The sequence below is a fragment of the Anthonomus grandis genome, chromosome 16 (genome assembly GCF_022605725.1).
Source record: "Anthonomus grandis grandis chromosome 16, icAntGran1.3, whole genome shotgun sequence".
Lineage (NCBI taxonomy): Eukaryota > Metazoa > Arthropoda > Insecta > Coleoptera > Curculionidae > Anthonomus > Anthonomus grandis.
Window position 1 is genome coordinate 17,941,151 of NC_065561.1, and position 26,539 is coordinate 17,967,689.

General features: G+C 33.4%; 2 protein-coding genes across 2 annotated transcripts; both read left to right on the forward strand.

Moving 5' to 3' along the window:
* Positions 1-216: 216 nt before the first annotated feature.
* LOC126745966 (pancreas transcription factor 1 subunit alpha) lies at positions 217-10,151 on the forward strand. The gene is made up of 3 exons (XM_050454022.1): positions 217-546; positions 1,722-2,032; positions 10,003-10,151. The coding sequence occupies exons 1-3, from the start codon at positions 320-322 to the stop codon at positions 10,149-10,151; spliced, it is 687 nt and encodes a 228-aa protein (XP_050309979.1). The 5' UTR covers positions 217-319.
* Positions 10,152-17,637: 7,486 nt separating this feature from the next.
* LOC126745908 (trehalase-like) lies at positions 17,638-22,330 on the forward strand. Its single transcript, XM_050453954.1, has 5 exons — positions 17,638-18,190; positions 18,240-18,483; positions 18,531-18,901; positions 18,952-19,483; positions 21,991-22,330. The coding sequence occupies exons 1-5, from the start codon at positions 17,825-17,827 to the stop codon at positions 22,299-22,301; spliced, it is 1,824 nt and encodes a 607-aa protein (XP_050309911.1). The 5' UTR covers positions 17,638-17,824; the 3' UTR covers positions 22,302-22,330.
* Positions 22,331-26,539: the final 4,209 nt, after the last annotated feature.

The following is a 26,539-nucleotide window of genomic DNA, read 5'->3' on the forward strand; positions in this document are numbered from 1 at the left end:
TGATGTTCAATAAACCAAACACTGAGATAAGCCAGTTATGGATATCGTGAAGCCAATTAATCGATAACTAAGCCCACACGTAGGCGGAGCCCTATATACCAACCCCTAGACAAACTCCGACAAATCCGGTCTGCCTCCGAACTCCGGGGGGGTTTTTTTTCCGGGTAACACGACATTCCGGAACGGCTCCTCGTTCTTCAGTAGTGCCTAAGCAGCCGCACGTGACTCGTCGCGTGTCCCTTTATATACATACGGTCACGTGTCCGCACTTAACAACAATTAAATTATGGCAAGTGTTAATTGAAAAGAATCAGTGATAATGTTTAACATGGAGCATTTGGACTTGGAGGCCGTCAACAGGCAGTTCTTTTTCGATACAACTCCTTATATATCCGGAAACGGAAATAGTAATAGTTCTACCGGATCTTCTAATAGTAGTAGTGATTTGTTTTTGTACGACGAGAATAGTAGTGATTCGGCGCTTTCTAGTTATTCGTTCAGTAGTGATCAAGAAAATAACGCTGCTGCCTCATCTGAATTAAAAGAGTAAGTACTCACATATGATTAGAGTGATTATTGTGATAATAAAGAGACTATACGTAGTTAGATGAATTTTTAGTAGTAGTTAGATGTTTGTGAAGCATTTGACAATATCACTTAATAACTGTGAAAGTGGTTGTATTTACAAGCAAATTGCAAAGATGTTTCTGGTGAAGTAACTCATCATATCAAACCAAAATCAATTGTAGTGTAGCATCTTCCCCGTTCGTTAGGTATGAATTAAAACAATCGAACATAATCTACTAGAGATTTTCATTTTTACTGTATTTACTTACAACTATTTAAATCTCGCGCCAATATTCCGAAATTGGCGATGAAAAACGGCTCCTTATATACTCGGCAGAACGCTGTTCCGGAAGATTCCCGCTAGACGATCGAGATGTCGTGCGTTGTACTACTAAAAGTGTCATTTTGAAATTACGGAGACTCAGCTGGTTTTTCGGTGTTTACAATATCGTTACAATACTTAGACTTTTTAAAAGCCTTTGAGAGTATCAAGAATTTTTTACTTCAAAAAAGATCGCAATAAAAAAAATAATAAATCGAGAAGTTCCTCTATATTTGAGCCAATTTTCCACGGATTTTAATGAAAAATCACTTAAATTAAGGCACTTTTGATGCTGAACAAAAAAGATCCCTATAAAAATACTAATAAATCCAAAACCTTTCGAACTATTCCATAATTTACATACCCAACTAACTTTAAATATGGCCCTTTACCTCAGCAGCCCATTGGGCAAAGTATTCCCGGTCAACTCCCTGGAAGTCCGTAATTTTTTATTTTTTAAACCATTTTAACCTTAAAGACCAACTTACAATCCTCAGCTCTTTTTACATCAATGGTATGCTCTATAGTGGAGGCACACCAAGTCTAAAACTGATAGAGTTGAGTAGTTATAACTCTAAAACGAAAATGCCTTCAAGATTCACCCATCAAACAATTCAGTTATTTATCAGAAGTCCATGGAAAAAAGAGAGATAAGTTTTACTACTGTTGACGGCGCTTTCCCGATGGGCGTGACGTCAAAAGTTAGTTAGAGACGCTCGCTTTACGAATACATAGCTGGCGTTTATGTTAGTCAGTAAATTACCATGTAGACTTAAAGTTTGTACGTATTGTAACACTGCTAATAGGATTTATACTTAATTCTATGTTCCAGACGTATACACCGTCATCGTCGAAAATCCAAATGTCCCCACCAACAAATCCAACAACGACAAGCAGCTAATCTGAGAGAAAGGAAGAGAATGCAGTCAATCAACGATGCTTTCGAAGGGTTAAGGGCCCACATACCCACGTTGCCTTACGAGAAACGACTTTCGAAAGTGGACACTCTCAAATTAGCTATAGGATATATCAATTTCTTAAGTGAACTGGTCAGGACCGATCGAAACGCTAATTCGTCCGAGTATTTTAACGGGCATAGGAGAGGAGTGCAGAAGGATGAACCTAAGAAGGTTATTTTAAGAGGTAAGAAAAGCATTTTTTTTCTTATTAGTTCCTGGCTCCAAAGTTTTTGACCAGAACCTCCACAAAACCTTAAACTCATAAGAATACCGTATTTTCTGTTCTCAAGATTAAATGTGAGTACTTATTTATCAGTTAAGAAAAAAACAAATTTTTCTTTTTAAAATGGACGATTGCACCGAAGATTTAAAGAGACAGAAAGCGATATCAATAACCAGTTAAAAATTTCCTTAAATGATTTTGATCCTTACTATTCCCCTTGGCCACACTGTATATGTTTGTCATAAATCCTCAATACACTAAACAAATATTCAATATACTGATAATATCTAATCCAAATGGTGTTATATGAAATATGAGTAATAAAGTTTTATTGCACACTACTATTGGCCCATACATTAGAAGTTAATAATTTCTACATCATAATCATAATACAAGTTTCATTATCTTTATTTTAAATTCAGCACGACGTTTCGATTGGGAAGTATCTTCAATCTGTAGGTTAGTTTGCTAATGTAAACTGGATGTGCCCCAGAAAGATTCCTAGTTCTGTATAGCTTTCGTTATACGCTTCGTTACCGTTCGTTAGGTTTAAATTAAAAAAATCAAAAATAGTCTACTAATTTATTTACAACTATTCATATCTGATTTAAATCTCGCGCCATAATTTCGAACTTAACTGACAAGTGTTGCCAGCGGCGAGGCGGCTCCATATATACTCGGCTGACCATGATTCCGGAAGATTCGCTAACCTTCGAGACGTCGTACGGTATGCCACTTGTGAAAAATTTTAACGTTTGTCCAGGAGCTTGAAGTATGTTAAAAACTATTTGGAAAGCTTAGTATTCTATAAGTTTGAAACACCTAAATAAATTATTTGAAGTGTTTGGAAAAGTTTGATAGGTAACTTCAATTGTCTGGATAAATGACTCTGTCAACTGTCTCTCAACTGTTTCACAAAAAAAAATTGTTACTGGAAAAAAATTGTCTGAAAAATTAATTGAACTGCTTGAAAAAAAACTTACCTCAACTGCCTCAAATATATACAAAACTGCCTCGAAAAATTAGTCTAACTATTCCAGAAATTATATTTAAACTGTCTAAAAAAACTAAAAAAGTAACCTCAATTGCCTGAAAGAAATTTTTAATTTTTCCAGGAGCTTGAGCCCATAAAAAATCGTTTCAACTGCCTGGAAAAAATAGCCTACTTGCCTAGAAAAATTATTATTCTTGAAATACTTACTTGCAGTACTTGAAACAGTGACCTCGATTGTCTGGAAAAATGTTTGAAAAATGAAATGAAAAATTATTCCAGAAACTTGAAACCCTTCGAAAAGTGTTTGGAAAAATTAATTGGACAGCTTAAGAAAATGCCAATAAGTGCCTTAAAAGAATGTCACAAAATATTCCAGCAACTTGAAACTATTTAAAAAATGCCTGAAAAATTATTCCAGGAACCTGAAACCTTAAAAAAATTGCCTAATGAATATCAACTGCCTGGAATATGACCAAAACTGCCTTAAAAATTATTGCGAAAAGAAAACTAAAAAAAAAGTAATATGAGAAACCTGGAATTGCCTGGAAAATTTGTTCAACACTTAAAAAATTAATTAAAATTTGAAAGATGACTTCAACTATCTGGAAAAATGACCGCAACTGTTTAAAAAAAATGAAAAACTATTCCAGGAACTTAAAACCCTTTGAGAAATGCCTAAGGAATTATTTAAACTGCTTGGAAAAAATTAAAAAGTGCCTGGAAAAAATGTAAAAATTTACTCCATAAACTTGAAACTCGTAGAAAATTACCTAAAATCTTAATTGAACTATTAAGAAAAATTTGAAAAGTAACCACGAGTGTCCTTTTTGAGCCACTTCAAGTGCCTAGAAAAGCCTGAAAAATTATTCCAGAACCTTAAACTACTTAAAAAGTGTCTAAACAATTAATTCAACTGCCTGGAAAAATTTGAAAAATTATTCCATAAACTTAATAGCCCTAAAAAGTGCATAAAAAATGTAATGTGCCTGGAATATCTATTTCACAAATATTAAAAGAAAATTATTTAATCTACCTGAAAAATGTCAAATAAACACTGCTTGGAAAAATGACCACAGCTATCTGGAGTGTTTGGAAAAGTTTGAAAGGTGGTGACTCCAACTACCTGGAAAAGTGTGAAAAATTATTCAGACTGCTTGAAAAAAATTGAAAAATTATTCTAGGAACCGAAACCTTTCCGGAAAATTTGAAAAAGTAAAAAAATGACCCCAAATGCCTGTAAGTAATGAAAAACTATTCCAGGATTCTAAACCATCTGAGCAATTATTTTAGCTACTTATTCCGGAACGACGTTACAATATATAGGTTACCACTGGAGGTAACGACAAGCCCATTGGAAGACCCTCGTCCTGAACGTAAGACTCACCTTTGAATTAAACAAAAACAAACTTCCAAATGGTATATTACTCTCTCCAGTAAGTTCTGCAAGTGTTGCATCCTCTCTAAGTCAACATCCAAGCTTATTGTCTTATCAGTGAGTCTGACATAAGTGGCCTGAAGAAGTTCGTCGAAATGATCTGTGTTTTGTACAAACGAATACGCAATCCTGTAGTTTCCTGTTTTTCTTTTTTAATTCTACTAGTCCAAGATACTCCCTGGAAAATGGATCCACTTTTTAGTTTTGCATTAAGCGGCTGGACATTGATCTCAAAATATTTACTGTACACTAGGGCCAAAATTACATTGTACCGACCTAATGAAGGGCTACCAATGGCTGGTATAAAGATTGGAAGAATTCAGTCATGGAACCCAAAAAAAATTGCTTTTGGGGGGTGCAAGCTACCACAGGGATGGAACAACTTTCTCCTGCTAAGACCTTGGTACAATAAGGCACATTAGGGTCAACTTGGAAGTCCTTGTTGGCATCACTGTCACAGAATGAAGACTAATTGTCCTCCAAATTCTCACACGGGCCTTTGCTGTCTTTATTACAGGGTTCCGGATTAGTTCGAGATTACTCAGAAACATTTGGAGGATTTTCAGCAGCATTAAGGTCTGTAACAAGAGACGTATCACTTCCAGGTTCAACTTTTTCTACGGTGCTCTTTTGACATATCAATCAAGACTGTCCTGCATGTTCTAGTCCACTAGGGATGCTCCTCAAAACTTCTTTAGGATTTCCGAGATGCAAACCAGTTGTTCTAAATCCTGATTTGAGATTCTCTGCCACATTTTGACTTAGCCTTGTTCACAAACTGTCTAGTAGATCCGGAAATTTGTATTTTTGGGATACAACCTCAGACTCCTTTCACTTCTATTCGAGAATCTCTTTTAATGTTCTTTTTATTGGGGCGGATACATTAAATATATGACAGTATCTGGAAAGGGAGTTATGAAGATATTATTTGTACCCAATGCCTCTATCATCCTTGGTGAAAAGTTGGTTGCCAGGTTCTAGACAGAACAAGTATCACTTGATTGTTTTTCTCTCTAGTGGATTCGACACATTTCGATTAAGTTCATGTCGAACCATCCTAAATCAATTATTCTTCCAGGCAGGAAATCTTCATTTCTTCCAGGCAATTGAGTGCACTCAATCATTGGACAGAGATGAAAATGCACTTGATTTCCTAATAGAAAAAGAGAGAGACTCCAAATCAACTGCTTAGAAGAATACATTTATTTCTTCCAGGCAGTTGAGTGCACTAAATCATTGGACAGAGATGAAAATGCATTTGATTATCTAACAGAAAGAGAAAGAGCCTCTAAATCAATTGCTTGGAAGACAAATTGTATTTCTTCCAGGAGCATTCGCACTACCTGCATATTTTGTTCCTTATTGTCCACCTTGCGGCCAGTTGCCATAAACATTCAAAACTTCATATACATCAGGTAAAAGGCTTGTCAGGTTCCAGTACCACTTGATAGTTCTCTCTGGTGGATTCGACACATTTCGATTAAGTTCATGTCGAACCTTCCTAAATCAATTATTCTTCCAGCCAGGAAATCTTCATTTCTTCCAGGCAACTGAGTTTACTCAATCATTGGACAGAGATGAATATGCACTTAATTTCCTAATAGAAAAAGAGAGAGACTCTAAATCAACTGCCTGGAAGGCAGTTGAGTGCACTAAATCATTGGACAGAGATGAAATTTTGCTTGATTACCTAACAGAGAAGGAAAGAGCCTCTAAATCAACTATTTGGGAAACAAATTGTATTTCTTCCAGGTAGATGAATGCATTCAATCATTGGACAGAGTGAGAAAAAAATAAGACACTTTACATCAATTGCCTGGAAGAATACCTTTATTTCTTCCAGGGAGTTGAGTGCACTCAATCATTCGACAGAGATGAAATTATACTTGAATACCTAACAGAGAAAGAAAGAGCCTATAAATCAACTGTTTGGGAAACAAATTGTATTTCTTCCAGGTAGTTTAATGCATTCAATCATTGGACAGAGATGAAAATGCACTTGATTTCCTAACAGAGAGAGAAAGAGAGTCTAAATCAACTGCCTGGAAGAACACATTTATTTCTTCCAGGCAGTTGAGTGCACTAAATCATTGGACAGAGATAAAAGTGCATTTGATTACCTATCAGAAAGAGAAAGAACCTCTAAATCAACTGCTTGGGAGACAAATTGTATTTCTTCGAGGTACATTCGTAGTGCCTGCATATTTAGTTCCTCGTGGTTCACCTTACGTCTAGTTGTCATAAACATTTAAAACTTTATGAACAACCATTGGTGGTAAAAGGTAAAATTTGGCATTTTTACACACCATCAAACTGATGGCAGCACGAGAATGCTTCTGAACTCTTTCAGCTCTTTCGTGTTCCCTGATACCACCACCTTCCTGGAGCCATGATTATCAGTCACATTCGTTTCACAATTTCTTCACAGCTCTTCACTTCTCTAATTGCTAAATCAATATTATAAAAATCACGATCCACTGATGCTCTGGATCTCTCTATAAATATATAGCACTTGACAACTGAGGCAAATGGAGTTATTCCATAAAAAATAGTGCCAAAGCATCAATTCTCGATATCGATAACTAGATTAGCTGATCATTTGTACATTTAAAAAATGTACTTTCACTTAAGAAGCGCCAACAATAAACTGATTATTAATGACTCGATATAAAGGCTTTAGTATGTTATTTACAACAATACGTAACAACCTCCAGTGGTGTCACATCGTAAGATTGATATAATGCAGGGCCAAAGGTCTGTAACTCACCCTCATATTTTGATGATACAGTTTTAAAAACGCGGAATGCCCCCCGTACAAATTGCGTCCGTCACGGTAGGCAGCTGCTTCCGGATGATGAGCCACAAACGTAGTTACACTTGATGTGGCAAAATAAACAATAAGCACATTAGGGGCTGTTTTAAGGGTGGTATTATGCAGGGTATTCTACAATTATCATCCATATATGATACTTATAAAATTTTCACGAAATACTCTTAAAGACTAATAATATAACGCACAGAAACCAGTCAGGGCATTTAAATAAAGTATGTATTTAAAATGCTTAAAACAGATATGGCTAACTCAGATCATGATTGCAGGAATCAGTGCATTAAAAAAGATGTAGATTCTGTCTGACTTACATGAGGCATTGCAGGTGGTAGAGACTTGGAAATGTCAATAAACTTTTGACCAAAGTAGTCATCAGAATAAGTCATGACTGAGTTAACAAAGCTATGGAACTTGACTTCTTTACAACAGATTTTTAGAAGATGATCCAAGTGTAAATTCCCATTCCATTATTCTCAAAAATACCCACGTTTCAATAGTTACTATAAGAATACTCTAAGTCAATGTCCCACTAGTATGTAATCGTCAGATTACACGTGTTTCTCCCATCAAAGGTTATACAGGTCTGGCCAATTCAGATCTTGGGTGTGGAAAGCTGGAGAATCTGCTTGATAGACGTGAGGCACTATAAACAAGGTACACAATTTAATTTTTCTCTTATAATTTGCCAATTTCACTCTAGACTTCTAGTTATCTGGGCTGATAACCTGTCGACGAGGTTCAATGAAACACTTCTCAAACTCTATACTTTTAATGTAGTAAATTAAATTAGTGAAAATTGCAAGAAGTTAATTTGAAACGACATACGCCATTTTTGATGCACGAGTCACGTGTTACACCAACACGAAGTTAGCTGCAGTGTCGCCAATAGTTCTACTTGATTCTGCGCTGTTTGGGTCTTAATTCCATCATCGCTTTTCTAGTTAAGTAAACTTACGCTATATATAAATATATTTATGATCTATGTACTTATGTTACATAACAGTAATAGGTAATTTTAAACATCATAGTTGTTGGTAATAATATTTGAAATAAGTTACTACGGATTGCAGTTTTTCTTGTCTTTCCCTATTATGACCTCAACTGCCTGGAAGGGACTATTGATTTTTCATTTACAGGCAATTTATGAATTTCATTCCACACTTGTTTTTCTCTTTCTTCTCCTTCTTTAAGTTCCTAAAGGAATTATTGAATTCAATTTAGAAAATTATTAATTCTTTTAAAGACAGTTCATTAATTTTTTCTTCTTCTTCTTTAAGCACTTGGAAGAAATTAACGAATTTTTTACACGCAGTTGAGTTACTACAGACCTCAGTTCTTCTTATCCTTTTCTTTTAGAACCTCAAATGCCTTCTTCCACGTGTCCAGGGAGATCACAAATTACACCCTTCATGTCTTCTTCTTCTTCTTAAAATGCCTGGAATAAACTAACGAATTTTTTACAGGCATCAGTTGAGTTACTAGGGGCACACAGATGGTTCTTCTTGACTTTCTCCTTCAAGACCTCACCTGCCTGGACGAAATTAATATTTTTTTGAAAAACTTGACCTATTCACAACAGATTTATTACAGTTCACACATGGTGTATTGAAGTTTTCAGGAAACATCCTATCTCTAATTGCATCAACTACACAGTGTGTAATATCTTCACCATTTTCAGCAAAAAGACTTAGAACAAAGCAAGCTTGGCCTCTGTTCATATTCATCAACTCTTTGATTTCTTGGACTATCTAAACGTCAACAGGTTACCAATTGTCTTCTATCTGACTGTGCACTTAGCTTGCTTGCTTAGACATGCAATCACGGTACTAAGCACTAGTTGATGCTGAACATGTTTAGTTTCCTCGACTAAGGCTGATATGGTAAACGGGTTTTCCAAGGATAAATTATTAATTTTTGAATATTGACACTTGTAGTATGTTAAGTGTTTTTGCGTCAAGGGATTTTTTTAGTACAGGCACATCTCGACTATACCCTAGCCATTTCCATCCGAAACATTGAATTATATTTCTCGTCAATTCTACAGGGCTGTAAAAATAGGGGTGTCATCTGTAAAAAAAACTAGACACTGATACTTAAGGGAAGGAGTCATTGCATATGAATGTGACGTTCTGAAAATTGATTGGTAATTTAAACAGTCGTGATAAGTCCCTTTGTTTTTGTACACAGACTTTACAGGAACCTTGATAGTCAATCTTTAGTGCCCGTGAAAAGACATGAGAATCAATAACTTCTTGGTTAATGAGTCTTCAAAGAAATAGTAATTGGGCTAGAACTGTTCTTTGTCACATTGACGAAGCGTATTCTGGCCTGTGAAAAGCAGCTATAAACCACATGGATGTTGATAATTGTTTTTATTTCAATTAAATGTGCTGCACATACGTGAGATGCTTCAAAACTATTTAAACTAATTATACTTCTAAACCTTATAAATCTAAATGCACAAAACAGTAAATAAATCGAAACATAAGCGCTCAGTCTATGGGCGCCTAAAGAGAATCACGATAATTCACCTACATAAAGTGAGATGGCGTGTTAATATACGGGATGCTTTGGTACCTGATACACGTCTAAGCCTACATCTATTGTAATTGAAACAATTATATTCAAAAAATTGCCTTGAACTGATTTTATATATTCTGTCTTTTTTTCAGGTGCAGGTTTATATACACATTCCCTCTCTTGGTCCAGGGATAAAGAACCGAACCCGAACGGAATCATGCATGCCAAAGTATGGATGCCAGAGGATCCCAGGAGCAACAAGGACACCACATCCGGCTCCTCCTTCATAACGGATCCGTAATATCAACGATTCTTTTTTTTTTTTTGGTGCTTTCGTTACATTTCTAGTCAGTTTGTTTGTGATTTCAAAAGTATTATTTATATTACCCATATATATATAGTGATTTATTTATTTTTGTATATATGTAAATAAAATACGTTTTTATATAAAAAGTTTCTTTCAAAATTATTATCCTGAAAACTCGACGAATAATTTCGGGGAAGAAAGTCCCCTGCGGTATTGGGAGAGATCTCGATGGCGGAAAGCCGTGGGAACGGAACAAATGTGACCAATGGGAAAACGACTGGGATATTGATTTTGAGGGAGACGTTTATTCGTATGGGAATGTCCAGGTGTACGGGTTTAAATATTTAGTTTTTATTTAGAAATTCTACTTTTATTTGATATTATTTTACGTGACATTAAGGCAAGCGTCATAAACCTGCAGACTCTACAAATGTCTTGCAGAAATTACCGGTTATCCTTGTAAGGTTAGACAACTTAGTTAAATCTCTATCCATAGAGCGAGTTGGGATTTCATCGTATTTAAGTAGAAAACAAACTTTGTAATATTTGTACAAAGTGTGTTTTAATAAAGCAGAATCTGATGTCTTAATTAATTGCTTTCAGTAGTCGGTAAAGTAAATAAAACATTTTGTACATCAGAAAATTCATCTTAAGTTAAGACTGTTTTGTAAAGAAAGTGACAATTTCAGATTTAGTCCAAGTGTAAAGTTGAATTAATGAAAATTATTAATTCTTTTATTACTGCCATACATAGGCTACGGATGTAGGATAAATTATTGACAGTTAAATTCATGGAAGTTGTTTTTTTTGGGGGCTATAACCTAACTTTCATATATTAATGCTTGGCTTGAACACTTGGACTGTAGCATTGTAATCAGAAAGAATGTCTAACTTTATTTCATTAATGGATTTTTTAATTAATGGCACACCCGGACTATTATCAAAAATAATAGTAAAAGAGCGTAGCTTTAATTATTGAATTTATAGAAAAAATCTGGTTTTTAGTACAGGCACACCCACACTATAAATTTGTAGTTCTATTTGTGTCCTATTAACGCTTCTTTTTACTACTGATATGCCTGGACTATAATTAAATGTGTAGTCCAAGGACATAAGTATAATTTTTTTGACAATTATTGGTGCCGAACTAAAAACAATGACCTACTCTAAGTGTTCTTCTTAGATAATCAAAGTATCTGTAGATTCAATTTTATGATATTTATTAAAATTATTATTCTTTTTATTACAGGGACACCTGGACTATAGCATTTTAATCATGGTGTGTAAATCTTTCTTTCTTTCATTATTGAAAATTAAACTTCAGTAATTGTAATCAGAAGGTTTCAGTCTATTTTGTCCTATTAATGGTACCCTGGACTATAACAGGATAATGGCCATAAATGTAGTCCTAGCGTGAAAATTCAACTTTGCGGTTTTTATTGTTATTTTTGTTACAAGCACACCTGGACTATAGCATTGTAATCAGCATATAAATCTAACTTTATTGCTTATAATGGATTAGTTATTGAATTTATAGAAATAATTTTAGTACTTTAGTACAGGCACACCTAGACTATAGAATTGTAGTCTGAGTCTGTAAGTCTAATTTTGTCCTATTGATGAATTTTTTACTACTGGCACGCCTGGACTATAAGTGAATATATAGCCCAAGAACATGAGTGTAATTTTTTAAAATAATTTTTGGATGTCTGGACTAAACACAAAGAAGTTTATCATAAGGTTCTCCTTACAAAAGCAAATTGTCTGTAGATTTAATTTTAATTTTAATGTTGTCCTATTTATTAAAATTATTATTATTCTTATTACAGGTACACCTGGACTATAGCATTGTAATCAGAGTGTAAATCTAACTGAATTACATTAATGGATTTTTCTATTAATGGCACACCTGTATTATTACAAAAATAGCAGTAATAGAGCGTAGTTTCAGTTATTGAATTTATAGAAATGAATTTTTTACTACTCGAACGCCTGGACTATAAGTAAATATATAGTTCAGGAACATAAGTGTAATTTTTTTAAATAATTATTGACACGTATGGACTAAACACAAGGAAGTTTATCATAAGGTTCTCCTTAAAAAATCAAATTGTCTGTAGATTTAATTTTAATTTTAATGTTGTCCTATTTATTGAAATTATTATTATTCTTATTACAGGTACACCTGGACTATAGCATTGTAATCAGAGTGTAAATCTAACTGAATTACATTAATGGATTTTTCTATTAATGGCACACCTGTATTATTACAAAAATAGCAGTAATAGAGCGTAGTTTCAGTTATTGAATTTATAGAAATGAATTTTTTACTACTCGAACGCCTGGACTATAAGTAAATATATAGTTCAGGAACATAAGTGTAATTTTTTTAAATAATTATTGACACGTATGGACTAAACACAAGGAAGTTTATCATAAGGTTCTCCTTAAAAAATCAAATTGTCTGTAGATTTAATTTTAATTTTAATGTTGTCCTATTTATTGAAATTATTATTATTCTTATTACAGGTACACCTGGACTATAGCATTGTAATCAGAGTGTAAATCTAACTGAATTACATTAATGGATTTTTCTATTAATGGCACACCTGTATTATTACAAAAATAGCAGTAATAGAGCGTAGTTTCAGTTATTGAATTTATAGAAATGAATTTTTTACTACTCGAACGCCTAGACTATAAGTAAATATATAGTCCAGGAACATAAGTATAATTTTTTTAAATAATTCTTGGCACGTATGGACTAAACACAAAGAAGTTTATTTTAAGGTTCTCCTTAAAAAATCCAATTGCCTATAGATTTAATTTTAATTTTGTGCTATTTATTGAAATTATTATTATTTTTATTACAGGCACACCTGGACTATGGCATTGTAATCAGAGTGTAAATCTAACTGAATTATATTAATGGATTTTTCTATTAATGGCACACCTGGATTATTACAAAAAAAGCAGTAATAGAGCGTAGTTTCAATTATTGAATTTATAGAAATAATTTTTTACTACAGGCACACCTAGACTATAGAATTCTAGTCTGAGTCTATAAGTCTAATTGTGTCCTATTGATGAATTTTTTACTACTCGAACGCCTGGACTATAAGTGAATAGATAGTCCAAGAACATAAGTATAATTTTTTTAAATAATTATTGACACGTATGGACTAAACACAAAGAAGTTTATTCTAAGGTTCTCCTGAAAAAATCCAATTGCCTGTAGATTTAATGTTAATTTTGTCCTATTTATTGAAATTATTATTATTTTTATTACAGGCTCACCTGGACTATAGCATTGTAATCAGAGTGTAAATCTAACTGAATTACATTAATGGATTTTTCTATTAATGGCACACCTGGATTATTACAAAAAAAGCAGTAATAGAGCGTAGTTTCAGTTATTGAATTTATAGAAATAATTTTTTACTACAGGGACACCTAGACTATAGAATTCTAGTCTGAGTCTGTAAGTCTAATTTTGTCCTGTTGATGAATTTTTTACTACTGGCACGTCTGGACTATAAGTAAATATATAGTCCAAGAACATAAGTGTAATTTTTAAAAATAATTATTGGCACGTATGGACTAAACACAAAGAAGTTTATCATAAGGTTTTCCTTAAAAAATCCAAGTGTCTGTAGATTTAATTTTGTGCTATTTATTGAAATTATTATTATTTTTATTGCAGGCACACCTGGACTATAGCATTGCAATCAGAGTGTAAATCTAACTGTATTCCATTAATGGATTTTTCTATTAATGGCACACCTGGATTATTACAAAAATAGCAGTAAAAGAGAGAAGCTTCAATTATTGTATTTAAAGCAAAAATTAAATTTTTTAGTACAGACACACCTAGTCCAAGCACATTAGTATATTTTTTTGTTAATTATTGGCACGCCTGGACTATAAGCAAAGAATTGGTCTAAGTGTTCTCTTTAGATAATTCGAACGTCTAATTTTGTTCAATTAATGAAAATTGAGTTAATAAATTATGAGTTTTTAGTACTGGGACGCCTGGACTATAGGAGGAGTGTGTATGTCTAACGTTTCTTCATTAAGGGATTTTTTAGTACAAACACACCTGAACTTAAATTAAATTTAATTTAATTTAAGGTGAATTCATGGAAATTATTATTTTCTAGATTATGGCCATAAATATATATATATTCTTGAATAATTATTATTTTTATTACAGGCACACCTGGACTATAGCATTGTAATAAGAGTGTATTAAAAAATGCAGAATTTCAAGAAATTACTGCATTTTTTAGTACAAGAATACCTGGACTATAACTAAAGAAATAGTCCAAGAACATAAGTATATTTTTTTGTTAATAATTGCAAATTAAGTTCATAAACATTATTAAGTAGTACAAGCACACCTGGACTATAACTAAAGAAATAGTCCAAGAACATAAGTATATTTTTTTGTTAATAATTGCAAATTAAGTTCATAAACATTATTAAGTAGTACAAGCACACCTGGACTATAGGTAAGGAGGAAAGTCTTAATTCTGTTTCATGAATGGATTTGATTTTCCCCATCTTTGACACGTCTGGACTAAAAACAATGTCGTAGTCTAAGTGTTTTCCTTAGATAATCCGACTGTCTAATTTTGTTCAATTAATGGAAATTTAATTGATAAAGTATGAACTGCTTAGTACTGGGACGCCTGGACTATAAAATGAGTGTGTATATCTAATGTTTTTTCGTTAAGGGTTTTTTAAGTACAGGCACACCTGGTCTATAACCTTAAATTTAGTCCAAGTGTAAAAGTGAGTTCATGCAAATTATTCATTTCCTGGATTATGGTCATAAGTGTATTCCTGAATTATTATTATTTTCATTACAGGCACACCTAAATTTTAGCATTGCAATAAAAGCGTAAATTTCACTTTGTTTCAATAATAGAAATTACATTTCAAAATTCAATTTGTGCATTTTTAATACTGGAACACCTGGACTAAATCTACTAAAGATATAGTCCAAGAACAAAAGTTCAATTGCTTGCTAATTATTGAAAGTTAAGTCCATAGATATTATTAAGTAGTACAAGCACACCTGAACCATAGGGAAGCATGAAATTCTTAATTCTGTTCCATGAATTCGTCTAGACTAAAAACAAACACGCAGTCCAATTGTTCTCCTTAGATAATCCGAGTGTCTAATTTTGTTCAATTAAAAGAAGTTGAATTGATAAATTATTAATTTTTTAGTACTGAGACGCCTGGACTAGAAGATGAGTATCTATGTGTAATGTTTTTTCGTTGGAGATTTTTTTAAATGCAGGCATACCTGGACTATAACCTTAGTTTTAGTCCAAGTGTAAAGGTGAATCCACGTGGAACTATCCAAGATCTATAAGATAAGTTAGTATATCTAATGTTTTTTCGTTAAAGGTTTTTTTAGTACAGGCACACCTGGTCTATAACCTTAAATTTAGTCCAAGTGTAAAAGTGAGTTCACGCAAATTATTCATTTCCTGGATTATGGTCATAAATGTATTCCTGAATTATTATTATTTTCATTACAGGCACACCTAAATTTTAGCATTGCAATAAGAGTGTAAATGTCACTTTGTTTCAATAATAGAAATTGAATTTCAAAATTCAATTTGTGCATTTTTTAAAAACACCTGGACTAAAACTACTAAAGATATAGTCCAAGAACAAAAGTTTAATTGTTTGCTAATTATTGAAAGTTAAGTCCATATATATTATTAAGTAGTACAAGCACACCTGGACTATAAGGAAGCATGAAATTCTCAATTCTGTTCCATGAATTCGTCTGGACTAAAAACAAACACGCAGTCTAATTGTTCTCCTTAGATAATAAAACAAGTTGAATTGATAAATTATAAATTTTTTAGTACTGAGACGCCTGGACTATAGGATGAGTACCTATGTGTAATGTTTTTTCGTTGGAGATTTTTTTTAAATACAGGCATACCTGGACTATAACCTTAAATTTAGTCCAAGTGTAAAGGTGAGTTCATGGAAATTATTCAGTTCCTAAATTATGGTCATAAATGTATTTCTGAATTATTATTATTTTTATTAGAGGTACACTTGGACTATAGCATTGCAATAAGATTGTAAATTTCACTTTGTTTCAATAATAGAAATTATATTTCATAATTCAATTTGTGCATTTTTAGTACTGGAACGCCTGTACTAAAAACAAACACGTAGTCTAATTGTTCTCCTTAGATAATCCAAGTGTCTAATTTTGTTCAATTAGTAGAAATTCAATTGATAAATTATGAAGTGTATAGTGTATATCTAATGTTTTTTCGTTAAGGGATTTTTTAGTACAGGCACGCCTGTACTCTAACCTTAAATTTAGTCCAAGTATAAAGGTGAATTAATGAAAATATTTAATTTCTTAGATTATGGGCATAAATATAGTCCCAAATTCTTATTATTTCTCTTGCAGTCACATTTTGAATTTTTTTTTAAATTTTACTTTGTGTTCAAATAATAAAAATTGAATTTTAGAAAATTAGTGCATTTTTTAGTACAGGAACACCCGTACTATAACTAAAGAAATAGTCCAAGAACATAAGTATATTATTTTGTTAATTATTGAAAGTTAAGTTCATAGATATAATTAAGTAATACAATGACGAAAGGTGAGAATAAAAGTCTTAATTATGTGCTATGAATAGATTTTTTCCCATTTTCTAAACGTCTGGACTAAAAACAAACACATAGCGTTGATTGAATAATAATAGGTAATCTCATATTCTCAATCAACGCACGTAGTCTAATTGATCTCCTTAGATAGTCCCAGTGTTTAATTTTGTTCATTTAAAGGAATTTAATTTTTTAATTTCTGGGATACCTGGACTATATTTTTTTGTTAAAGATTTTTTTTTAAATACAGGCACACCTGGACTATGACCTTTATTTTAGTCCAAGTGTAAAGGTGAATCCACATGGAACTATTTAAGGGCTAGATAGACGTAAATATGAAAGAATTGCTACAACTCCTGTCAGTTTTCTCTCGTAACTCGGTCTTTACATTTAAATTGGGTCGAACTAATTAATTAATTGCCACAGGCAAGACCTGCGGTGGTCCAACCTGTATAATAAATCTAACGTTACTTAGTTCAGAGTAATTGAACCTAAAGTGTTAATTTCTCTAATTACATAGATATTTAACGAAAATGACAAATAATATACTGAACATCTATGCGGTTTGTATGCAGCCTCATTTACAGGTCGAAGCGCGTTTTTGCGGGATTTTTGAATTTGGGTTATTAAAATAATTTGTCATATTACTTTATAGATTATATTTCGAAACATCTCGGTATGTTTTCGCTGCATGTTAAAGTTAATCTAATCGCCTTAATAAATAATAAAAGTGTGGAAATCCGCGAAATTATCTTTAATCTAGGATTATAATGCTGTAAAATTAAGGTAATCAAGCAGATTTTCAAACAATGCCAATTTTAATTGTTTCTCTCCTTGCACCTTCTATATAATCTAAAAAAGCATAAATTCGCGTAAAACAACCAAACAACACCATTATTTAGAATAATATTAATTCACTGTCAGCTTTTAAAATACGTAAATATAAAGCAAATCTTTCTCCTTATTAATTATTTTTTAAAATTTAGGGTTAAGTCTGAGGGTATTTAAGCAAAATGGGTTTTTTAAGTTCAACCACCCTTTTCATTTTCTTGACTGCACTAGTGCAGCACTCTTGTCCCAAATCAATAAAACTTCTAAATAAAGCTACAACATTAGTAGGCAGAATGGCAGTACGAGCAGAGACACCCCTAGTACATTCATGCGACGATCTGGTATTTTGTCAAGGAACCCTTTTAGATACCGTCCAGAAGCATAAGTTATACTCCGATTCGAAAACCTTTGTGGATATGACTCAGAAGAATGATCCTAACGTCACCCTAGCAAACTTTGAAAAAATGATGACGGATAAACTGAATAGTCCCACGAAAAGTGATGTGCAAACATTCGTTCAGGAAAATTTCGAGTTTGTCAATGAAACCGTAAGTTCTATGGCAGTTTTTAAATTAGGACCACAGGGTGGTTTTTCAGGAAAATTGGACACCCTCAGACTTCGTCGCGTCCCCGTTGTTTCTGACCAATATCCTGGATGCAGATGTGAAAACATTTGCCAAGAATTTGGTGTCGTTGTGGCCTTTGTTAGGCAGAAAAGTGACGGATTCCGTGAAGCAATATCCGAATAGGCATTCCCTTATTCCTGTGAACGAGGGGTTTATTGTTCCCGGAGGACGGTTTCGGGAGATCTACTATTGGGATTCTTATTGGATTATCAAAGGTAAATTAATTAACTTGCTTAATTAATTATTATATTTTATGCTACAGGTTTGCTCATTAGCGAAATGCATCAAACTGTCAAAGGCATGCTCAATAATTTTATTTACTTCATCCAAAAGTACGGATTTATTCCCAATGGTTCCCGGGTATATTACGTAAATCGCTCACACCCTCCACTTTTTACACTTATGGTTGGTCTTTATCTCCAATATACCGATGACTTGGAATGGGTTACACAAAATATTGCGCATATTGAAAAAGAGTTGCAATTTTGGCTGGATCAGCGAACCCTAGATATCGTTAAAGACGGCATGTCTTATAAACTAAGTCATTATGGAACATCAAGCAATACACCTAGACCAGAATCTTATGCTGAGGACTTGGAAACGTGCTCCTATTGTAAAACCGATGCAGAAAAGGTCCTATAAGAATCTTTTTTTTTCTGTCTGTAAATATGTATAATTTTCAGAACGAGTGCTATAATGCGCTGAAAACAGCCGCTGAAACAGGTTGGGACTTCTCCACTCGCTGGATTTTTGACCTTGAAGGAAATCCAAGTGCCAACTTATCCTTAATCGATAGCAAAAGGGTTATTCCAGTTGATTTAAACGCTTTACTCTGCAAATCTTTTCGACTTCTATCGCAATTTTACGATAGAGCAGGCAACGAAACCAAAAAAGCCCAATGGGCATCCCAAGCCGATACTTGGCAAAACAACATTGAGATGTTCCTTTACAACGAACAGGATGGCATCTGGTACGATTACGATTTTAATTTGAACAGGCAAAGAAAGTACTTTTACGCGAGTAATTTCGCGCCGTTATGGTGCGACTGTTACGACTTAACCAAGAAAAACGAACACGGTCAGAAGGCGGTCGATTATTTTAATAAGGTTGGACTGTCAAGTTTTAAGGGAGGCATTCCTGCTTCGTTGGATCAGAGTGGAGAGCAGTGGGATTTGCCTAATGCTTGGCCACCTTTACAGGAATTTGTTGTTTTAGGTAAGTAGTAAGAAGAAGGAGAAAGAAAGAGAAAGGTTCCACCCTTATGTACCCACCTTAATTCCTGAATGGTGCCTTGAAGCGCCAAAATTGAGCATAAAGCATCAAGAGAATAATTTTCTTTCTTTCTCCTTCAATCGTATGTTTTTTTCTAATTTATTTATTAATCAACAGTGCAAAATTCAAACTTATAAAGATACATGTATTCTGCCTAGAATAAATTGAAAAATACCATTGCTTGAATAATACATAGGGAACTAGGGTATCGTAACTTCTAAATCCTTCCTGGCCGTTAAAAGTGAATTATAGAATGTCCTCAAATGCCTGGAAATTGGGTGAAATGATTAATTTCTTCCAGGCAGTTGGAAATTAAATTTGAAAAATTCCTCAATTGTCTAGAATAAATTTAAAAGTACCATTGGTTGAATAATGAACATGGAACTAGGGTTTTGTAACTTCTAAATTCTTCCTGTCCGTCAAAAGTGAATTAAAAAATGTCCCCAAATGCCTGGAAATTGGGTGAAATGTTTTTAATTTCTTCCAGGCAGTTGGAAATTAATTTTAAGAAATCCTCAACTGCTTGGAACGAATTTAAAAGACCATTGCTTGAAAGAAAAAAGGAAACTAGGGTTTCGTAACTTCTAAATCTTTTCTGGCTATTAACAGTGAATTAAAAAATATTCTTAAATGCCTGGAAATTGGTTAAAATATTTAATTTCTTCTAGGCACTTGGAAATTAAATTTAAAAAATTCCTCAATTGCCTCGAATAAATTCAAAAGTACCATTTGTTGAATAAAAAATAGGGAACTAGGGTGTCGTAACTTCTAAATCCTTCCTGGCCGTTAAAAGTGAATTAATAAATGTCCTTAAAGGCCTAGAAATTGGTTGAAATATTTAATTTCTTCCAGGCAGTTGGAAATTAAATTAAAAAAAATCCTCAATTGCCTGGAATAAGTTCAAAAGTACCATTGGTTGAATAAAAAATAGGGAACTAGGGTTTCGTAATTTCTAAATCCTTCCTGACCGTTAAAAGTGAATTAAAAAAGTCCTCAAATGCCTGGAAATTGGTTCAAATATTTAATTTCTTTCAGGCAGTTGGAAATTAAATTTGCAAAATTCCTCAATTGCCTGGAATAAGTTCAAAAGTACCATTGCTTGAATAATAAACAGGGAACTAGGGTATCGTAACTTCTAAATCCTTCCTGGCCGTTAAAAGTGAATTAAAAACTGTCCTCAAATGCCTGGAAATTGGGTGAAATGTTTAATTTCTTCCAGGCACTTGGCAATTAAATTTGAAAAATTCCTCAATTGCCTGGAATAAGTTCAAAAGTTCCATTGCTTGATTAAAAAATAGGAAACTAGGGTATCGTAACTTCTAGATCCTTCCTGGCCGTTAAAAGTGAATTAAAGAATTTCCTCAAATGCCTGGAAATTGGTTGAAATATTTAATTTCTTCCAGGCAGTTGGAAATTAAATTTTAAAAATCCTTAATTGCATAGAACAAATTCAAAAGACCATTGCTTGAAAGAAAAAAGGAAACTAGGGTATCGTAACGTCTAAATCCTTCCTGGCCATTAAATGTAAATTAAAAAATGTCCTCAAAAGCCTGGAAATTGGGTGAAATATTTAATTTCTTCCAGGCAGTTGGAAATTGAATTTGAAAAAGTCCTCAATTGCCTGGAATAAACTCAAAAGTCCCATTGGTTTAATAAAAAAAGGTAACTAGGGTTTCGTAACTTCTTTATACTTCCTAGCCGTTAAAAGTGAATTAAAAAATGTCCTCAAATGCCTGGAAATTGGGTGAAATATGTAATTTCTTCCAGGCAGTTGGAAATTGAATTTGAAAAATTCCTCAATTGCCTGGAATAAACTCAAAAGTCCCATTGGTTTAATAAAAAAAGGTAACTAGGGTTTCGTATGGAAATTGGGTGAAACGTTTAATTTCTTCCAGGCAGTTAATAAAAAATATAAAACTAGGGTATCGTAACTTCTAAATTTAATCTAATGAGGGATATACCCCGATGTCTCCAAGTCCCTCTCAGTCGTAGACAGGATATTATTATGTAACTCACTCAACAAAGTACAAAATAGCGACTGATATGATTACCTGCTAGTCGTTGGTCGATAGTAGCACACGTGGTAAGCTTGGGTAAGTTGTAAAAAAAAAGAAAGTCCCAACCCTCACGTACCCACCCAAAGTCCTTAAGGGACATTGGGCGCCTTCCAACAAGAATTACTCCCTTCTTTATTTTGCCACTTTATTTATAATTGATGTTTATTCTCAAAAGATAAACACAGAGATAATACGAGAGTACATGTGTATCAGAACTACTCCTAATTAGTGTGTAGAAAACCCGGGAAGTACCAACAAGCTTCCTATAGATAAGTAGTAAGTCGAACTCACTATAAACTGATCTAGACTTGCTTGCTTGTTTGCAGAGTTCATCCTCTTAATTGTATCTGCATTACCGATTTTATGACTTACAGGAAATAAATGTTGTTTTAGGTCTGGATAAAACAGGCAACACCGAAGCTGTAAAACTAGCCAGAGAACTAGGCAAGCGCTGGATAGAAGCGAATATGAAAGGATTCGAACAAACCGGTGCTATGTATGAAAAATACGACGCGATTAATTTAGGACAGTACGGAGGAGGAGGCGAGTATGAGGTGCAACTAGGTTTCGGATGGAGTAATGGAGTTGCTTTGAGTTTTATTGACAAATACGGATCCGGTACTAGTACAGCATTAAGGGCTTTTACAAATGTATATTTATATTTTGTAATTTTTTTTATTGGTACCTTTTGTGCAAATAATTAATATTAAATAAGTGAAAATTTACTATATAACTGTATTTTTTTTTTACACACTCGAAAAATATTAATACATCTTAATAAAATCGCATTATCACACATTATCGCCCCCATACACTAGTAAATATCTCGAAAATTAGCGGGCTATTCAATGCCCGGAATCAATAAATGGGATTTTAATGCACTTGCACTCAACCCTCGGCCAGATGAGAAGTATCGGTCTCGTCCGAGGGGGTGTTTAGTTGATACATATGTTTCTCTGAATTGTTCTCTCACCGTTCGTTGGGAGGGAGCATCACAAGTGGGATTTAATAGCACCCTGGGGTGGCACGCATAAAGGGTGGTAGGTTTTATTTGCGGAACCGAGGATGCTCATGTTTTGTTAATTGATTTTTTTACTCGGATGTTTGTTCTGCAGCTTAAATCAAATGCGCTCCTATTAGTTCGTGTTGAGTGCACCGCGTGCCACTTCTCAAAGTATCAAAAGAAATACGTTCAAGACATATTGGAAGTACATACAACCTATTTTGCGTCAAAATTTCAATAGTGTTAAGTTTGTATTGTGGTTTGATGAGTGTGGATATAGAAATTTGTTGAGAAACAAGCTCATCAGGAGACAGAAAAATTACTTTATGATCTTATTTGTTAAAGATGTAACTCAAGATGCTTTGAATTCAACTAGAGCGGCCCAAAATAGCATTCATGCAAATCCTTTGACTTTCCCTCTTTTAAAATTCCATGCTGTTAATAAAAGATTGCAGAAATAGCTGATACGAGCATAGCTGATATGATAAACGTTTGTCGTGGACTGATTAAAGTGGTAGCTGAGGTAATGAAGTTCGAAGTTTATGAAGCGAAAGCGTTGAATATCTCTGCAATATAATTTAAAATACTTCCTAAAGAATAACAAGAAATAGCATATTTAAATGGTATTTAAATTTAAAAATTTTCATGCTCTCTATGCTCATTAGCCTTAGGACCTAGACATACTTACAAATACATATATACAAATATATACAAGTTTGTATGTAAGTAAAACTTGACTGTTTTACAGTGTATGTCTAGGTCCTAAGGCTTGATGATGCCCTGCTTATACTGGGCGAAACACGTGTAGCCAATAAAATTTGCTTATGAGACCGTGACATTGTTTTTTATTTGTTTGTTAAAACATTGATAGTTTAAAAATAATTAATTGTATCAACATTTTTATAAGAATCTATTTTGTTTCCTATTAAAAATTCTTTAATTAAAAAAAAATATATAAAAATCGGGTCAGAATTGGCATATTTGTGGCCATTTTTTCAGAAAATGTCTGAATTGTTAAATGGATTTATTGCAAGTCAATAAAACGTTGACTTGAAATAAATTCATTCAAACAAAATCAGTTTTATCAACATTTTCATAGAGACCTTTATCGTTCCCCATTAAAAACCCTTTAACTTAAACCAAATCTCATCGAAATCGACCCAAAATTGGCACATTTATGGCTATTGTTAAGGAAAATTGGTTTATCTCGAGTTGAAACAAATTTATTTAAAAACTATTAATTTTATTAAAAATGTTCATAGGATCTTTTTTGTTTCCCATTAAAAACCTCTTAATTTGAAACAAATTTTACAAAAACCCAGCTAAAATTTACATGTTTATGGCCACTTTTTCTGGAAAATTAGCTAACCTTGACTTGGAACAAATTCATTCATAAACTATTAATTTTATGAATATTTTCATAGAGACCTTTATTGTTTTACATTAAAAACCCTTTAATATAAACCAAATCTCATCGAAATCGACCCAAAAATTGGCACATTTACGGCTACTGCTTAGGAAAATTTGTTAATTTCGAGTTGGAACAAATTTATTTCACAATTAATATTTTAATAAAAATGTTCATAGGGTCATTATTTAGCTTTTCTGTTTAAGTTTAATTTTGCAGAAGAACCAATTAAATTAGTCAAATTGGCCTGGGTGCCAAAATCAATGGTGGAATGCTTAAATGGTGCCATATGTATATAAAATAGCTTAGAAGAATAAGAAATAAATCCAAATGAGACCTAAACTTCTGAAACGCCATTCTACCGCATCTCACCTCTATAATATGTCTTGAATCATCTTGAAATGTTACTTTTCGTATGTGATTAAACTAAATACATACGTGAACCATCAATTCATTGCGATCGTTAATGATTCCCGGGTGTCAGCTAGGTCTTCTTGAAAAAAGGGGGTCAAAAGTCTATTAATTGGCATTAAACCGCATCTCACCTCTTTCATAACCATTGAATCATCTTGAAATATCACTTTTCGTATGTAATTGAACCGAATACAGACGCGAACCATCAATTCATTGCGATCGTCAATGATTCCTGGGTCTCAGAGAGGTTTTCTTGCCAAAAAGAGGGTCAAAAGTCCATTATTTGGCATTCTACCGCATCTCACCTCTCTAATATACCTTGAATCATCTTGAAATGTTACTTTTCGTATGTGAATAAACCAAATACATACGTGAACTATCAGTTCATTGCGATCGTCAATAATTCCTGGGTCTCAGATAGGTCTTCTTGGAAAAAGGGGGTCAAAAGTCTATTAATTGGCATTATACCGCATCTCACCTCTCGAATATGCCTTGAATCATCTTGAAATGTTACTTTTCGTATGTAATTGAACCGAATACAGACGCGAACCATCAATTCATTGCGATCGTCAATGATTCCTGGGTCTCAGAGAGGTTTTCTTGCCAAAAAAGGGGTCAAAAGTCCATTATTTGGCATTCTACCGCATCTCACCTCTCTAATATACCTTGAAATGTTACTTTTCGTATGTGAATAAACCAAATACATACGTGAACTATCAGTTCATTGCGATCGTCAATAATTCCTGGGTCTCAGATAGGTTTTCTTGCCAAAAAGGGGGTCAAAAGTCCATTATTTGGCATTCTACGGCATCTCACCTCTCTAATATGCCTTGGATCATCTTGCAATATCACTTTTCGTATGTAATTGAACCGAATACTGACGTGAACTATGAATACATTATGATCATCAATGATTCCTGGGTCTCAGATAGGTTTTCATGCCCAAAAGTGGGTCAAAAGTCCATTATTTACCCCATTAAATACCCCGTTTAATTGTTTAGTCAACGATTTTTCAACCTTAGTAACACATACAGGAACATATCGAAGTTTGAAAAATTGAGCCAGCATTTTTACAAAATCCATTACTGTTCAAGGACCTGAGAGGAATCCACTGGGTAGGAAAAAGAATGACCGGTTGATAGCAATTATTTATTTATTTCAATATACGGCAGAGCCAGATTACAGAAAAAAACAAAATAGATAATACAAAATACTAGACAATATAACAATATAAATACAATACTAGAATTAAAAAAAAAAATATATATATATATACCAAGATAAAACCTCTGAAAAAACTATCATCAACAGGGCTAAAAACTTAACACTATCCAAGGAACGTAGGTTAAAGTTTAAGATTATTTATTTTTGATTCGAATGACCGTAAGCCGCGGCAAAATGGAGCCAAACTATTTCTACTATAGGTTGAGATACTCTAATCGATCAGAAACCAAAAGATTTGCATCAGACCGTCATGCTCCTAAGTCTGGTTCAAGTTTTTGCAGACGAGAAGACCGTCTGCAATCAACTGTGACGCTTCTGTCCGTTTTCTTGCGCACATTTAAATATATTCCTTTAGTCTCTTTGTATAAATATGCTATTATTGAATGAATTTAAGACATGATAAACTGATTGTATATTGGCGTCATATTTAGGTTAATCAGAAGATAACTGAAAAATTAAGAAAAAGGGTTTAATTTCCAAAAATTACATACCAAAACGTTTGTTGTACTTTAAAAACTTTCTGAGTTAGAGGCAATTTTGTCCGTCAATGTTTAAGAGCCGTCCAACTTGATTGTTTCAAACTTATATTCAAACATCAATGTTTTTAGGAATCACTAGACATTTTTGAGTAAATATAGTAATAATAATGAGTTTCTGAGGATAGATTTGAGGGTCAAAACGTCGTTCTAGACTAAAAAGTTAGTAACTAGAAGCATGTTTTTTTGTCAATTCTTGAGAAATAATTGGAAATGGCTTGCAACTGGTTTTGCCAAACAAATATCGTTTTATTTGCAATATCATCTCGACTATCTCGAGAGTATCTTGAGAAATTGAAACGAATTTGGATTATTGTACGAATGCATGGAAATCCGACCTTAGTTGTTCGTAAAGCA

Bases quoted from the DNA above. Each gene is read 5' to 3' on its own strand.
- LOC126745966 (XM_050454022.1), top strand. From the start codon at position 320: ATGTTTAACATGGAGCATTTGGACTTGGAGGCCGTCAACAGGCAGTTC. The intron at 547-1,721 runs GTAAGTACTCAC...TCTATGTTCCAG, and splicing joins GCCTCATCTGAATTAAAAGA to ACGTATACACCGTCATCGTC. The intron at 2,033-10,002 runs GTAAGAAAAGCA...TCTTTTTTTCAG, and splicing joins TAAGAAGGTTATTTTAAGAG to GTGCAGGTTTATATACACAT.
- LOC126745908 (XM_050453954.1), top strand. From the start codon at position 17,825: ATGGGTTTTTTAAGTTCAACCACCCTTTTCATTTTCTTGACTGCACTA. The intron at 18,191-18,239 runs GTAAGTTCTATG...GTGGTTTTTCAG, and splicing joins TCGAGTTTGTCAATGAAACC to GAAAATTGGACACCCTCAGA. The intron at 18,484-18,530 runs GTAAATTAATTA...TTTATGCTACAG, and splicing joins TTCTTATTGGATTATCAAAG to GTTTGCTCATTAGCGAAATG.